Here is a 17,253-nt window from a genome sequence, read left to right as displayed (position 1 = left end):
ATCATTAGGCTTGGATGCAAACAGAAGTTTACAATAAAATAAAAACATGTATAATCAAAGACTGTATATAATTTTGTGATAAGGTGATTTGTAATTCAAGCAGTGTACTGCTCGAGACTCGTATTTTGATTCCCCATTCCAGATGCTGCAGATGCTCTCTGAGGAAGCAAAGAACACATGGATGAAGAGAAACATAATTAAATATCACTGAGCTAAATAATTAAGACTATTACAAACAATATAAATAACAAATTTATAATGTATTACAATACAAATAAACAGCATTTTTAGTGTAAAAACTGCATTTGCACAAAGAAGCTATTTAGTAACAAATACAACGAAACTACATCAGAAACATGTGAAAATGATCTGAGTCACACATTTGCAGGGGCACAGTTCCCACGAAACTTGACCAAGAAGAAGCCATCTGAAGGCCATGTGCCGGTCTGAAACCACCAAAGGCCTTCTAACCAAATCTCCTGGTTCAGAAAAGCTGCTCAAAAGGTTGCCCCATCAAGGTTCATCATCATTTGGTTTTTCAAGAGGAACTGATCCGAAGAGGATTGAAACATCAGACTAAGGTAACAATGCTGAACAAGAAGGAACTTTTCCGTTGGCACAAAAGATTCACATGAATACTTTTCAAAATGTTGTATTTGACAGGATGGGTCTGTTACACACTTATAATACTGGCAGAAATAACACTTCAATACTGAGCTGGACAGAGATGAGTTGATACACATTAGCGAAAGCACCAATCTTTCCCTTCTTTCTCTCCCTGAATTCATACCAATTTAACATTTTATACTGAAATCTTCGGTGGACCTTATTGTTCACATATATTTGGGCTCTTTGATGTTTGCCATCCTGGAAAGCAGCATACAGGCTCCACTCTTAAAGACTTGGTTGTAAAAAAACATAAAGGCTAAGTGCTCGCCTTTGAAGACATTTTTTCTCATCCTTTCCCAAAGGTCTTACAGGATGCCGGCTCTGCAGACTTACATATCCTCAAATCACGCAGCAATGCTGTAGTTATCAACCAGGATTTGGGCCATAAAAAGGTCAAAATTTGACTTTCTCCCCTGCTAAAAGCCAACCTGGCTAAAGCTTCTTTACTTTTTATTACAGTCGTTAGTTTGGATTTCTTTTTGTAGTTAGAGAGGCCTGTGCTAACTGGGCCCTTACACACCAGATAAGGTGTAAGTGTGCACCCGTGAGGTGAGGTTCAGGGACCTGTGAAGTGAATGAGTACTGCCTGTTACCCCATTCAGTGCTTAGACTTCAAAGAAAAAGAAAGAAGTGGGATTGCCTATCCATAGCTCCAATAGGAGATCTCTAAGCAAGCTGGGATGGTAGAGCAGATCTAGCAAGAGATGAATGATAAAACAAACTAATAAAAGGTAGCTAGAAGTTTCAGATTTTCCCTCTCATCAGAGAAAAGAACCCTGCTCCAACTACTCATGCAAAACACACTGCACCCCAGTACAGTCTATAGTCACTTTTATTTAATTTTCCTAATTTTGATTTACATAAAATACTTTTCTATAATTAGAAAACTGATATTGCAACATAGGGAAGCATGATTATTTTTTATTTTTTTAATCAAAATCATGTTTCCACACATTTGACTTCTGGATTAAATAGATTATCTCCAGGAAAAAAAATCCATAAAAGCCTATTGGAATGTTAATCTAATTTCAAATTATTTTAGGTTGACATTTTTCCCTGTAGTTTTTTATTCAGTAAATACTGGAAACAAACCTACAGGCCGTAAGTGAAAAGAAATTAAATTAGATGTGTACTTTTCCAGCCATTTAGTAAAAACCCCACTTTTTGCCAGGATATTAAAAAAAAAAAATGGTTCCTATAGCCACAGAAGCTTCAATTTTTCGTGGATCTTCTTCTCTAAGCTGTTTTCTCCTCTTCCTCCGATTTTTTTTTTTAAGTATTGTTGAGAAAGAACATACATTTCTCTTGTTGTATAATTAGGTATTATTTGGGGTCCAGTAGAAAATTGGCCTTATGTTCATAAAAAGCAAAAATAGATTTCTTCATTCCTTCCCTTTTGGTCAAATACTCCACTTTAAAAACTTTTTTTTTTTTTTTTTTAATATGAGGAGTGGGAAAGGGGGGAGGTATTATGCAGAAAAGCCAAACTATGAAAACTTTATTCCATACCTCTGAACTTGAACTTAATGATCTTTGAAAACTTTGTTTCAGCTGATTATAGGAGAAAGAAATCCAGTGAGAGAAGCACAGGCTCCGCTCAGCAATGAACCAGAAAAGCTTTCCATGATCAGGGAGATGGAGCTGCCACCATCAGAACCATGGTGCTTGGGCTGAGGATGTGTTAGAGACGTACATGGCAGGAGGGGTAGGAAATGAGCCAAAGTCAAGGTTTTCCCAGTCTGTCAGTTCTGTGATGGCCTCAAACTCAAGGTGCTGTTGCTGCGAAGAGAAAAACTATTGGCGACTCCTCATGAACTTCATAGTACTGGGGGATGAGACTGTCAGGTAACGGAGTTAGAAAGATGAAAAATAACCATCTCTAAAAATTGGACTCTGTCAGAATAAAAACTCCCTTTGTGTGAGGCTTGCAACAGGCCCATTCAGCCACTCGAGGGTGGAGGGTCTCAGCAGCTCCCCCTCCTCTAGGGAGCCTGTGTTCAAAGTTAATACAAGGTAAGGGTTATCAAAACAGCCAGACAGGAGTATATTGCATATTTCTTTATAAAGATGACAGAAACTTTTTGAATTTCATAAACCTGTATTACTTGTTTTTCTGTCTGGACCCAAGGGGTGTAGGATCAACTTTAGACATCTTTCATAAGCTTGGAATCTAATTTTATGAATTTATTCTAAGACATAAATCAGGTAAGGCAGAAGTAGATGGATGGATTCTTTAAAAGAAATCGGGCCCCTTGGGTACTTTTAGTAGATTGAGTATTGAGAGATTTACAGGGATAAAATTCTTTACAAGATTAAGGAAGAAGGAAACGAAACCAAATCTTTCATTTCCAGATATTCACTTTCATTAATTCTTTCACCAAAAGCACATCACTGAAAGAAAACCAGAAATGGTTTTGCAGTTAATATTAAAGTGGTTCAAGAGCCAGGGAACCCCTTGAGATGGAAGCAAAACAACAAAGTATTCAAGTTCTCTTCACAAGACAACCTTGTCCTGGGCAACACTTAGGGCACTTCTGGCTTCAAAAAGAATATTGCTAAAGGAACCTTTTGGAAAAAAAAAAAATTACTACGTTTTGGCAAACAACAACAAAAATCTCTCCTGTAAAATCCCTGCTTCCCTTTTGAATCTCCAAAGGTTACAACATTTCATTCAAGACGCTTGGCAGTCACGGCTCCGTGGGCTTTGGTTCTGGATTATGTAAACCCTCAAGTCAGAATGAAGGCGGCTGATGGGAAGCGGCGGCTGCCGGAGGCCGCTCACTGAGGAAGTATTGTGAAGAGCGTGGGGCGCCTGCAGGCCCGTGGTGGGAAAGTTGTAAATACTAAAGGTAAGAAGTAAATCCTAACAAAGGAGGATCGGAGAGTTGGATGGCGTCCAAGCTCTCTTCTACCATAATATCCAGGGCCCTCACGGTTTCTATCTCTGGAAAAGCGTTTCCGCACCGCGTGGCTGATATCTCTTACAGTTTGACAAAAACAAAATACTAACACAGAAGACTTCTGCAAGAACTCCCTCCCATACGCTGTGAGGATGGTCGTGGTGCTTGGCTTTCGTGTTATGGCGCCTGCGGGCTGCTTTCCCTGGTCAGGACTCTCTAGCCTCAAGCCAGTGAAGGTGTGCCCATCCCAAGTCCCAGGACAGATCCCCACACCCGGTTTGTCTCTCCCTTTCCTGATTGTCATGCCTGAAACGCTCTCATTAACCTACATGAGGCTCAATGCCAGAGACTACATGACTAGAGATCGCTTTTTTAAGAGAAGCTTGCTCATTCAGGAAAAAATAAGGATTTGATTTACACTGCAGACCCGAGGGAAGCGGACCTACTCCTTCGGTCTGAATGCTCGGAAATACTGTCATTAGACCTGTGGTCCCTTTGCGGCGTGCTGGCTTTTGCGCTGCCTCAGTGTATCTTCCGCCACCTCAGTGTGGGCGGCGCCGGGCGGCTCAGGCAAGTCTTCCTTAGGCTCAGCTTCGCCCTCCTCCTGGGCCTCCCTCAGGGGCCCCTGGTCCTGGGCGTCATTCCTCTCCTCCTCCGCGAGGGCGACCGAGCCGTCCTCCTCCTCGTCCTCCTCTACTTCGTCCTCATCAGCAAGGTCTTCTTTTTCTTCTTCATCATCTACAAGGCTGTCCTTGTTTTCTTCTTCATTCGAATCATCTTTTTCCTCCTCTGCGTCCTGCGGCTGTTCGGCTTTGTGAGCCTCCTCTGACTTCCGGGTCTGCTCTGTGGAGGGAACAGAAGGGAACATCCTCTCAATAAACTGATCACTCAGCAGGCCATCGAGGGTGTTTAGTCGTGAAATGAAGCCGGGGTTGGGGGTATGGGGGGGGGGGGGTACGTGACAGTTTTCTCCAATCTGAAGCTGTGCTAGTCCACAGCATGGACCTCAGCTGATGGTGTCCTACCTCCATCCGGGGCTTCCCTGATCCTGTCTGGAGATTTCCCTGGCCCTGCTGACTTTGGTAAAGAACAGAGGGCAAAGGTTCCTTCATGCTTTGTATTTGGTACCTTACAGAACACTCTGTGACCCACCCACTAGTCAGGTGATTGGTTGAGAAATGTGACTTAAGTCAAGCCAATCACAGGACTTCCCAGGAGCTTTCAGCCAGAGTCAAGGGGATAAGCCTTCTGTCTTCCCAAAGGATTTGTTCAGCTGATAATATGCGAGTTAGGGTTGTTGACAGCCCCTGAATCAGCCACCTAGAAGCGGAAACCCAACATCCCTTGGGGTGTGCTTGAAGCCAGAAATCCCTGGATCTTGCAATTATGTGTTAATAAATTTTCCTTTTTTTCCTAAGTTACTTTAAACTGTATTTCTGTGATTTTTAAGAATTCTAAACACAATATATTTTCTAATTATCTATGAAAGCCTCCAAGCCTTCACAACTTCAAGAACTCAAAAGAAACAGAAGTTTATTTAAACTCCCACATAAAATGCAACAATTATAAAGTCTCATAAAAGTCTTCACGCAGAGTCTCAAAACTAGGAATAAAAGCATGCCAACCCAAGGCTCTTGAGTCCCACAAATGGTGTGGGGTAGTGCAAGGATTTGGGAAAACTGTTCTTATAGGACTTAGGAGAGTTAATGGTACACAGTTGAGACTCAATAAATATGAATTCCCCTCCTTCACTCCAGTTTGAATGAAGGAAAAGGTATCAACTAACTGATGAAGGGCATACACTTAAAGGGAAAAAACAATTGCCAAAATGAAGTATTCCCTAATTTAAGAAAAAAAAAAAAAGAACCTTTGTTCAAATCTGATGTAGAGAATACATTTCAAAGAATTTGGTAGTGGTGATGGTTTGGATACCTACTGAATTACAGGGGAAGAATCTAGTATCTCTTTGAGCACAAAAGGGTACACCACAGAATTCCAAAAATACTCTATTCACATGAGTTTGTCATACTTACCAGTGTGTTCAGATAAATGCTTTGGAAATGGTAGATAGAAACATTCTGATATTACCACCAGGACCTGGAGGGAAAAATGTGGTTTTACAGTGACTAGATATTTATTACCTCAAATGTAAAGAACCTCAAATGTAGGCCTTGGTTCTTGAACCAGACATTCAGAGACAATTAATTAGCAGTTGGTCAAAAGTCCTCAAAAAAGACATGGATACAATTAAGAATCTTCTATTTTTTAAATGAAACAATGTAGGAAAATATTATGAATATATAACAGGAGTCAGGGATCACAAAGTCAAATGTCTATAGAGAGCCCATTAAAAATAGGTATATCAAACAGGTATAAGAAAATAGATACTCTCAGCCAAGCCTAAAATGGTCTTTTAAAAAAACACTCCTCTGGCCAAACAAAATTAGTCTGCATATGGCTGCCTCTCACCCATGGGTAACCACTGACTGAATAAAAGATGATGTCAGGGGCTAGAATTCTTAAGAGTACCATAAGAAATTTCTACAGAAATAAATTGTGAGAAAAGTCATTGATGATATGAACTAAACTCTATTTTAGACAGTGATTGCCTTGGCTTCGTCTTCAACCTTACTGCAGCATGACTCACTTTCTACTTGCTATAAGCATCCCTCTCCCTTTGTAAACCACAAGCTCCTTGGAGGCAGGTTCCGCCCAATCTCTGTTCCGCGCCCGGACTGGCATGGGCCACGGTGATGAGGCTACAGATTGTGTCAAAAAGGGCACAGTTCTCTGACTGGGAATAAGCTGCAGTCATTCTTCACACCTTCCCCTACAGCACCCCACAACACAAACATCCACCCAGAGAGAAGCTGCCTGTTTAGAAGGGCAATCCACTTCTTGGACCTAGCTAACTCCTGGACTGTGCCTTTACTTTGAATAATTGCAGGGCTTTAAAATAATACTACTACTTCATACATTAGTGTTTTAAAAGGTGCTTTAAAATGTTAAAGAACCTAAAGAAGTCATAGTACTTTTGATTCAACTTCATAAACATCAGATGAGTACCCTACTTTGTGTTCAGAGTTATTATCATCTGTATATTCATTTTTTACTCAAAATTTGGTTCATTAGGTTCCAGGTATCATGTCAACTTCTGCAGGGAGAAGTTAAAAAAAAAAAGGAAAAAAGGAAAAAATGGTGATTTAATTATAAAGCAATATAGAACATGAATTCCATAAGAAAAAATGAATAAAGCACTTTGACAGATATTCATGAGATACAGATACGACAACCAGTTCTAGGTTTGGGAAGGATCAAGAATGGCCACTTGAAGGAGGCAGCTTTTAAGGCCATGGACATGGTCCAGAGTGGGTGGGTAGCACCAGCTGCCAGCTCTTCTAAGCTACACCAAATTGACCATCAGGGGACCACTCACCAAGCAGGGGTCCAAGCAAGTGACAACTCCTGCGAGATCTGGCTCCTTCCCCAGGGAGGAGCACTATGGGGCCGAGCCATAAGGCAAATGCTCCAGAGCAGTGGCCAGGCCTGGGGGTGGGGGTGGGTGGGAGGGACACTCCTCCCTACCAGGAGGGTCTGGAGGGGCAAGCACCCTAGGAGTCCAGGAGTCTGGCGTCCAGGAGTCTGGCGCACACAAAAGGGATTGACTGCCTTTCCCTGAGGGTGCACTGAAGAGAAGGGGCAGTGATCTTTCAGCCTGTGGGCTGGAGATCAGGGAGCTGCCATTTGTTACTTTTTTTTTCATCCCCTAAAGTGGTGTGAACAGCCTTCAGGGAACAAAAGTCCCATGGAGCAAAGGGTAGGAGCTTCCACTGAGCCCTGCCAGGAGAGGTGCAATTGGGTGCACCAGGCCCCACCCCCAGAAGTTTGGCAGGATCCTCAGCAAATACCAAGCTTACAGATGGCTCAGAACTGAAAAAAACAAAAACAAAACAAACAAACAAAACTGCACTAGAGTAAGATTTAGAGGTTGAGAACTTTGTTTACAGGTGAAAAATAACATTTAGTAACATATTTTAGTTGTAACGAGGTTCAACCAAGAAAACAAACAAAAATCCAAACTAGCAGGCTTGTTTTGACTTCTCATCTTTTTAAAATTAGGAAAAAGTAGGAAACAGAATAGTTAGGCTTATGGGGAACAGTAATTTGATCAGGAAATCACTCCTCTATGGAAAATACCATGCTCCTGCTGGCCACTCTGTAAGTTAAACTCTAGGAAGATTCATAGAGAGAAGAACTTCCAGGGACACCAGGACCAAGCTCCATACGATTGCACACCTGGGCTCTGCTTTCAGCCCTCAGTTAATGGCAAAGGTGCCACAGAGCACAGAAGGCACAGCTGCAGACCTTCCTGAAGGCTAAAATTCTAGCTGTTGTGCACTTTTTAAAATATATATTACAGTTGTAGAAAAGGAATCAGAGATAAATGTTTGGTATTTTATGGAAATGGATTACCAGAAAATGTATGACTCTTACTGCTTTGAAATCATTATCCTTTTGTTAAAGAAAGCTCTCCTCCCAACTTCCTTTAAGGAATAGTATTCTATATCCTTTAATCACTTGAGTAGTCTAGAATCAACTCTCTTCTTTCTTCAGGCCAAATCTTAACAACCTTTCTGAACTATTTAAATCAAAGTTTCTGAATGAACTTAGGACATAGGCCTGACCTGATTTCTTGAACTTAAAGTTAACCTCAAAGATAAAATTCAAAAACTCTTGATGCTGAGAAGACTTTCCAGTGGTCTTTCAATAGGTTAACACACAGCCTACATTCTCTACAACTCCAACTGAGAACAACCCAGGATTTCATGGTATTCCCCCTTCAAAAGCCTCATATTCATGGGCTCTAAAATACACTGCTAGAAAAATCTAGCACCAGACAGTAGATGAGAGAAGCATATTTATATCCAGTCAGATTTACATCCAAAGTCAAATCCTTTTAGGCCAGACCATCAGGGTCACATTGGTTAGAAATAAGATTAATGTGACCTAATGGATGACATATCTTGAGTTCCATTCCCACCTGTGGAGTTAACACCAGCAGTCAGATCTCAGATATAAACCATAGCATGAAGTAAGCATATTTGCAGCAAAATAAAATCAAGCCTCCTTGGCTTCTTGAAGTACAGCTTTGTCATAACAAGTTATATATCAATATATAGCTATACACACACACACACACACACACACACACACAGGCTATTGCTAACATTTTAAGCTTATTTTTAAAGAAGAACTTACTAAAAAGCTGAAATGCATTATACAATGTAAGGATAGACTTGAAGATAATCTAACTTCAATGTCTGTCCTTTTATATAAATTTTTAGTAATCATCAATTATTCCTATCATACAGTATTTAGGGGTTTGTGATTAATATATAGCACAATGGTTTTTAAGAACTCCTTAATTAGAGTTTAAAACTTGATCATATTGATCCAGTATGGATAAAAGAAAGATTAAAAATTATGTAAAAGAGTAAAACATTGCCAAAACTCTTACAGTTGCTTATATAGTTAAATAAACAAATTTATGATTTTAATTCTTACCCAAAACATCTATGGAGAAAATGCAAATACCTGCTAGGTACTAATTTTCATACTTAAAGAAGACGTGGTAATGTGCTTTGCATCTTATTTTTTTCTCATAATAAGGACTGTGTTTTTTATGTATCTTATCTCACAAAATCCACCTTAGGATAACCAAACTGTATGTATAAGCAGCAGGTCAGGATTAAAGGTTCAGTTGCGGGATATGAGCAAGAAAAAATCACCTTGTTCTCTCAAGGAACAAATTCACAGATTTGGCCTCATCACCACAGTGTTCCAATCAAGGAAGCAATGTGTGAAATCACAGCTGACTTGGTTGCCTTGGAAACTGAGTAGGCAGCACACATTCTCACAATATTTTAGGTTAGTATTAGGAGATAATAATTTAATGAACTTTCCATTTTTCTCAAATTACCACTGAAATTAGTATCAAAAAAGTAAATTTAGATCATACACAAAATGATACTTGTTTATGCACCTTTTCTTTCTTGACTGCTTTCTAGTTTTGCATAAATCCATGTGGAAGAGAAAAAATGGCATTATCTCTTACCAGACCCAAGAAAAGGCCAAAAATCAAGGTAGCCATGACGAAAAAGACGTAAGAACACCAAGCAGGAATTCCAAGGGTCACTGTGAAATAGTTGTGAAGATGCTGTAATCAGAAGGAATAAATATTTATTACCAAACACGTTTGAATCTCCCTCCTTTGCTAGAGCTGAAGTCTGCAAACTGTTTCTACATGTATGAGTTCCCACAAAGTTCACCCCATCTGCATTTATGTAATTCTTCAAGGAAAAGTCAAATTTTACGACATTAAAAATTGGAGGGTACTAATGAAGGTCATATCTATTAAGAGTTATATTTCTTTGTTTATGATCTGGTAGAACTCTGGCAGAATTGTTTTTCTAGACCCTTCTTTCATCATGACAGATTCTTTTTGGTCATTCTCCCCTAATAATTCCATATACCTCAATTTTTACTCATCATGTGGCATCCACAAAAAAATCAAATTTCTTTTTAAAGATTTTATTTTTTAAATAAATTTAAAAAAAGATTTTAAAGATCTTCTTGTCAATTTTTTTAAAAGATTTCATTTATTTATTTGACAGAGAGAGACACACACAGTGAGAAAAGGAACACAAGCAGAGGGAGTGGGAGAGGGAGAAACAGGCCTCCTGTCGAGCAGGGAGCCGGATGCAGGGCTCCATTCCAGATCATGACCTGAGCCGAAGGCAGTCTCTTAAACGGACTGAGCCACCCAGGCACCCCACCCTTTGTTAATTTTTAAGTGGAACTAAATTACTACTTACAGAACATCAGTCATTTAAAATGTCTCCACACTGGGGTGCCTGGATGACTCAGTAGGTTAAGCGTCTGACTCTTGATTTTGGCTTAGGTCACAATCTCAGGACTGTGAGATGGAGCCCTGTGCCAGGCTCTGTGATGGGCATGCAGCCTGCTTATGATTCTCTCTCCTTCTCCCTCTGCCCCCCTCCACTCCCACTCCTTCTCTCTTTAAATAAATAAATAATAATAAAACAAAACAAAATCTCCATATTTCCTTTTCCTAATCAGATGATTTCTCTACCCTACCCAATAACTACCCTCAATAACTTGCCTAAATCACCATAAAGCTGAAAATATACTAAACAGAAGAAAGTCTTTCTAGTTAATTCATCAGGAATGAATGAGATTCCATCAGTCTTTGAGTACAGCCCACATCCCTTCATGCTTACTATTCCCATCAAATACTTTAAAAATGAGTGAAGAGATACCATCTTTGCTGAAAATTGTTTACATGCTAACTCATGCAGGTATGAACCTACCAGTCTGGAGTGAAGACCCACTTGAATTATGGACCTGCAGCAACCATGCTTCACCATGATGGCTTAGTGATCATCTGTGTTAGGCACTTACAGCTCCAAAACCAGTCATTCACTATAATCCAAGCATTTATTGGGCCCATGATGAAATGGCTCCAAGCTAAATGCCACCAGCAAGCAAAGATAACAGAATGACTTACCTAAAACTGATGAGGTGGATGAAAATGACTCCTAGTTTCTATTTTAATTTAATATTTCTCAAAACCCAAATTACTCAAGTATCTCCCATTGGTTTCTCAGTTTATAAATGTTAATTCAATTAAACAATGTATTTTATTCTGGCTTAATTCCAAATGATAAGCCAACAAACAAAAAAGTTTGTTAATGGTCTAGAATAATCTGAGCTCTCTTCTTTCCAATTTCTTATTCAGTAAAAGACATAGATCTAAAGACTCAGCAAATACTTTATATATTTATATATGCCAAGTGTTCAATAAATATTTATTGAATTAAAAAAAGATACTAGCACATCCTTTAATTATTCATAGGAAATGCAAACAACTCATGATTCGTAAAACTATCATCCATTCATCCATCTCCTCTTGATGGCATTGGTCATCATTTTATCTTTATTTATTAAGAGTAATCTAACATTCTGCAGCCCAGTAGAAAAGAGGTATTTGCGATATCAAAAGCCTGCTTCATTCAGATTCTGTTCAGTGTAAGTTCTAAAATGTAGCATACATGTATCCACCTTTAGAAAATTCTATGTATACATAATTTATGCTTTTCTTGAGGACTCTGTGCCACCATCAGGATTAAACTCTGAAATGTGCCAAAGAATTAGAAGATAGAGAAAACCAGTCTGGCTTTGTGCTGACCCACAGAGGTGTATATTCTGGAGCTTGTTTTATAAATAATATCCATCCATATGGCTGGAATGAATAACGTCCTGTTCTAAGTCCTGCATAGTGTCTCACACTCTTTCTGCAAAATAAATGATTAAATTAACCCTTAAGAAATTTTCTAAGTTATTTTCTGGAATTCAGTAAGTTATATGACTTTGAATCACTGCATTCTGGGTCACACACTTCTGAGTGGATTCAAAATATCCTCTTACTGTATTGAGTTCCACTTCAATTTTCTCACATCAATGTACTCTTTAAAGATCTATGTGAGCCTCTTAGAGAAACCCTGCCATCTTGTGGTCTTTTAGTTGGTTAATACCAAAGCCTCATTAACCAAGTTGTGTTTTCACAACTGCAGACATAAATCTTTATCTGTTTACTTTGTCAGAGTCACAGTAGTTTTAGAACACCTTTGAGAGTGTTGGGGTTTGCGGCATTAGGTACGTGAAGTCTTGTTGTATATACGTTTTTGAGTAATAACTGATTCAAACTGATCTCACTCAGTTTTAGATTCCCGTGTTTTAACTGCCAGGCAAAGTGACAGTTTTCAATTGTGGAAAATACTGATCCTTGTTCAAAATTATATGTGCTCATTATAGGGAAGTATCTTACTCTGTTTCCTTAAAATGCTCAAAAATATCACCTAATGGGCCTGACAACATACACAGTACCATTGTAATAGATAACGGAGTTAGAGGTAGTTTTTGGTTACATATAGATTTGAGTGAGAGACTAAATGAAAACACCATTACAGTAGAATAAATGAAAAGAACGTTCTACCCCGTGGTCAGTTGGATTTAAGGAATGGAGCAAGGCCAAAGCATCCATGGACAAAGGTAGAGCTTTCTCTCTCCAGGGAGCCCAGTATTCCCTCTGGGGATGGAACTACTGAAGGTCAGATTCAATGCTGACCAGGGGCACTCACTCAGGGACCCCAGTGCTGCATAGTCTCATTCAGAGCTGGGCTGACCCTAATGACAGAGAACTTTTTGGATTTAGATCCCGCCAGTGTCACAGAATATACTCTGAGGAGTTTGGGGACAAATCCAATATCCTTTCAAACACAAATCAGAATCCTCAAAATATCCTCCCTGTGTGGGAGCAGCTCAGAAAGACTTTCTCTAGTAATAGCCAAGGGTCCAGTTCATCTTCAATGTTTTACCCTTTCAACATTTGCAACAAGACACAACTTTGCAGCCTCCTGTAGGCATTAAGAGGTATTCTGTGGGTGTACACCATCTCACTGTAATAAGGTTCTAGATCATTTTACAGGGCAAAAAAACCTCAAGACAGTAAGAGGAAAGATGCCACTATCTAAAACAACGTTTTGGGGGAGCTTTAAAATATATTCTTGTTAAGTGTTGGTGTGGATGTGGAGAAAAAAGAACTCTCGTGCACTGCCGGTGTGAATGCACACTGGTGCAGCCACCTTGGAAAACACTATGGACGTTCCTCAAAAACTTAAAAATGGAATTACCATGTGATCCAGTAATTTCACTATGGGGTATTTATCCAAAGAATATGAAAACAATAATTGGAAAAGATATATGAATCCTATGTTTATTGTAGCATTATTGACAATAGACAAATTATGGAAGAAACCTAGTATTCATCAACAGAGGAATGGATAAAGAAGATATGGTATATATGCACAATGGAATATTAGCCATAAAAAAGGAGATCTTGCCATTTGCAACAAGGTGGATGGATCTAGAGTGTGTAATGCTAAGTGAAATAAGTTAAAGACAAATATATGATTTCACTCATGCAGAATTTAACAAAACAGAAAAAGAGAGACAAACCAAAGAGCAGACTCTTAACTGTGGAGAATAATGGTTAACAGAGCAGAGCTGGGTGAGGGTATGGGTGAAATAAGTCATGAGGATTAAGAGTACACTTTTCATACTGAGCACTGAGTTAAGAGGAGTTACTATATTGTACACTTGAAAATAATATAGCAGTTTGTTAATTACACTGGAATTGAAATTTTTAAAAAAGTATTCCACTTTGAAAGAAACACTCTCATTATTCTCCAGTCTAAACACTCATGTCCTTAAATCCTCATGATGAGGTATTTATAAAGTCTTAAATCTTCTCCACCACACAGACTATCCCCGCCAGGATGCATCCTACCTTATGGTCTGCGTCCTTGAACAAGAACAGTGGCACTGAGGTGAGGGAAGTTACAGACTACATTAGCTCAGTGAACAGCACAAATTCACCAAATCAAATAAAATAATACTGAAATGCATTCAGATGCTAAACCTAGTTAGCAAAAATACACATTGTACAACCTGCCATTAATCCTGCTATCAGCCTGGATTTAAAAAAGTAAATAAATAAAAAGAGAAAGCATTCCTTATTGACTAATGAAAGGTAAAAAGTAAAATAATGATGACAACGATAATTAATGGATACAACTAACAGGAAGCAGTTACCAAGTACTGATTAGGTGCCAGATTCTATGCTAAGCACTCAAAATGTTCTGGTGACAACAGTTTATAGCAGGGAAAACTCATGAGCTCAGAGATACACACAAAAGGTGGAGAATAATGAGTTGTCTCTCTGGAAGAGAGAAAGATAATACTTCCCTACACCATTGTAGCCAACTGTGAAAAAAGATGAGAAGACAGAAAGGCTGGAAAGTCTCTCCAAACAGGGGCCACAAACAACATGTCAGCCCCAAGATTCTGAACCCTGACAGTGGCACCAGACTCAGTGACAGTGCTCGACAAGTTCAATGTGTGCACTGCTTTCATGGCATTCGCCTCACCTTGTACTATCCTTTAGATCATTAACATTTTTCATTAAGATGAGTAACTTCTTTTAAGCTGAATTTCAAAGAAATTTGATATTGCTACTATTCTAGACATCTAGAAGATGTCTATCCACCTTTGAGAAACTCCTTGAGCTGTCTTCCAGCCACCAGTGACTCTTATGAGGTAGGCAAATGTCAAGACTATATATGAGGATGGGTGTTAGAGCTAAAGTGGCAGTGATTTCTACAAGTTTATATAAAAATTAAAACACATCAGTGAATACTATCACGACTGGATTGGAAAGACAATCTGAATTTTAGTGCTGGATAGAACATATGAGATTATCCACCTTTCCCCCACATTGTGGTACAAATTACCTACTAAGGATCACTTGGATTCCAGGTGACAGCAGGAAGCTTGCAGAATCTGGCTTGTAACACAGTACTAGGAAATTCTTCACCTCAAGAATTTAGTCAAGCAAGAACATATGGGAGGTTGGTGTAGAGTTAAGGAAGCCAAATGCAAAATACAACAAAACCCCTGAGTTCATGGGAACTCAGCTGTGTGGGTGTCTCCTCACCAAGCAATTCTGACATCCTGAGGACAAGCTCTTATTTCCAGAATGCCAGACCCAGCAAGCTGGCTTTACTCCTACAGCAGAAACTCAAGGACTTTAAGGACTAGTTCAGTAGGCTCATCTTATAGATATTACTCTTGTTTTTACTTTATCTTTTTCATTACAGAAAAAAAATTAATACAGACAAAGATAAGAGATTTAGCTATAGCCATAATTTCAGTATCAGAGATAGCTATTGTTGACATCTGATTAATCTCCTTCCAGGCACTTTCCCGTAAACACATGGAAATACCACACAAACATAACATTACAAACACTGCTTTGTTACCTTTCCCCCCACTTAATAGCATGCAATTTTCCCTATAGGTGTATTATGCCTAACCAGCCACCCAACCAGGGGATGCTCTTGCTTTAGAAACACTGACTTCTGTCTGTTTATGAATCCACATCACCACAGTAGGATAAGAGAGATTGTGGATGGTCATCAGTAACCTTTCCTCACTGCCATTAGCCACTCTGGGTCTTTCCCTCTTTCTTGTTTGGCTCTTTAGACCTTCTCTCTTGGAGACCTTACACTCATTTGGTTCTAGCCTTGTTCTTTCCCTCTCTCTCTCTCACCACATGCTATGTTTCTTTTGTTCACTGTTAATATGGTTGCACTGGAGTTTTATATTGTTTAGACATGAGTTACAAACAGATTATTTTCCGCACAATGATACATTCAGCATTGATGGAAGAATCCTGGGCAAGTGAGAAGGGCTGGCTAAATACGCTGAGTGAGCTGGGTAGTCAGCTAGGAGGACTTGCTCCGTAAGTGGTTCTTTAGATGCAATGAGGCAAGACTGCACCTCGAAGTTGAAGTGGAAACCTGACAGACAACCGAGGATTGGTTCTCACCAGGCTGGAAATCACATTCCCTGTGAGTAAGAGGACAAGATCTAGATTATAGAAACAGGTTGTGAGAGCCCTTCCTAGAGATTTCATGGAAGCTTGGAAACTTGTTGCTAAGAAAAGAAGAAACTACAAAAGTTGTCAAGAGGTTTGGAGAAGCTAGATGCTGATATCAGATTTCTCTCGCAGTTTTTTAAGGTAATGAATACACACACATGGAGAGATCAAAATAATCTACTAAGCTACCACTTATGTTCCTTTAGTCATATTACTCCCTGCTACACACACACACACAACCTACAGTTAGGGCAAATACACTACTAAGGCCAATAAATATAAATGGACTAAATTTATCATTTAAAAGACTTACTTCTTGCTATATGCATTTTACAAGACTCATTTATAACATAACAAGAATGAAAAGGTTGAAAGTGGAAAAACATTCCAGGCAAAAACTGACCAAAAAGGAAAAAATATGGTATTAATACTAGATAAAACTGACTCAATAGAATGTAAAATCTAATTGTTTGTGTTTCACATTTAACAATTTATCCTCTAAAACTATCTTCTTTTGGGGGCACCTGGGTGGCTCAGTTGGTTAAGCCTCTGCCTTCAGCTCAGGTCATGATCTCAGGGTCCTGGGATTGAGTCCCACATCAAGCTCTCTGCTCATCAGGGAGCCTGCTTCCCCCTCTCTCTCTGCCTGCCTCTCTGCCTACTTGTGATCTCTCTGTGTCAAATAAATAAATAAAATCTTAAAAAAAAAACCAAACCTATCTTCTTTTGTTCCCCATTTAGATATCTGCAAAGACATTCTAAGTATACATATGTATATAAACATCATATATACTCTACTTTTCAATCACTAAAAAGAACATCTTTACTGGGGCATCTGGGTGGCTCAGTTGACTAAGCATCTGCCCTTAGCTTAGGTCATGATCCCAAGGTACTGGGATCAAGGCCCGAGTCTTGTCCCTGTCCAGTGGGGAGTCTACTTCTCTCTTCCCACTGTCTCTCCCCACTAACCCGTTCAGGTTCTCTCTCTCTCGCTCGCTCTCTCTCTCTCAAATAAATAAATAAAATCTTTAAAAAAACAAAAGGAAGAACATCTTCATTGGTTATTCAGAGATGGTTCATATTCTATTCTCCAAATTGCCTTTT

The 17,253-nt window shown here is 39.2% G+C and overlaps 1 protein-coding gene across 1 annotated transcript in view; it reads right to left on the bottom strand.

Annotated features, from left to right (window-relative positions):
* Positions 1–234: 234 nt before the first annotated feature.
* Positions 235–17,253, bottom strand: part of TMX4 (thioredoxin related transmembrane protein 4) — a 42,617-nt gene continuing 25,598 nt past the window's right edge. Inside the window, exons 6-8 of the mRNA XM_004751676.3 lie at positions 9,685–9,786; positions 5,603–5,666; positions 235–4,412 (exon numbers count right to left, since the gene is read on the bottom strand). Of these exons, the coding sequence (XP_004751733.2) occupies positions 4,048–4,412; positions 5,603–5,666; positions 9,685–9,786 (531 nt within the window). The 3' untranslated portion in view covers positions 235–4,047. The remainder of the gene's footprint in view (positions 4,413–5,602; positions 5,667–9,684; positions 9,787–17,253) is intronic.

This window comes from Mustela putorius, unplaced genomic scaffold (assembly GCF_011764305.1).
Source record: "Mustela putorius furo isolate JIRA1106 unplaced genomic scaffold, ASM1176430v1.1 tig00000874_pilon_pilon_pilon, whole genome shotgun sequence".
Lineage (NCBI taxonomy): Eukaryota > Metazoa > Chordata > Mammalia > Carnivora > Mustelidae > Mustela > Mustela putorius.
Note: the sequence above shows the minus strand (reverse complement) of the source record. Positions and strands in the feature narration are given on the sequence as shown.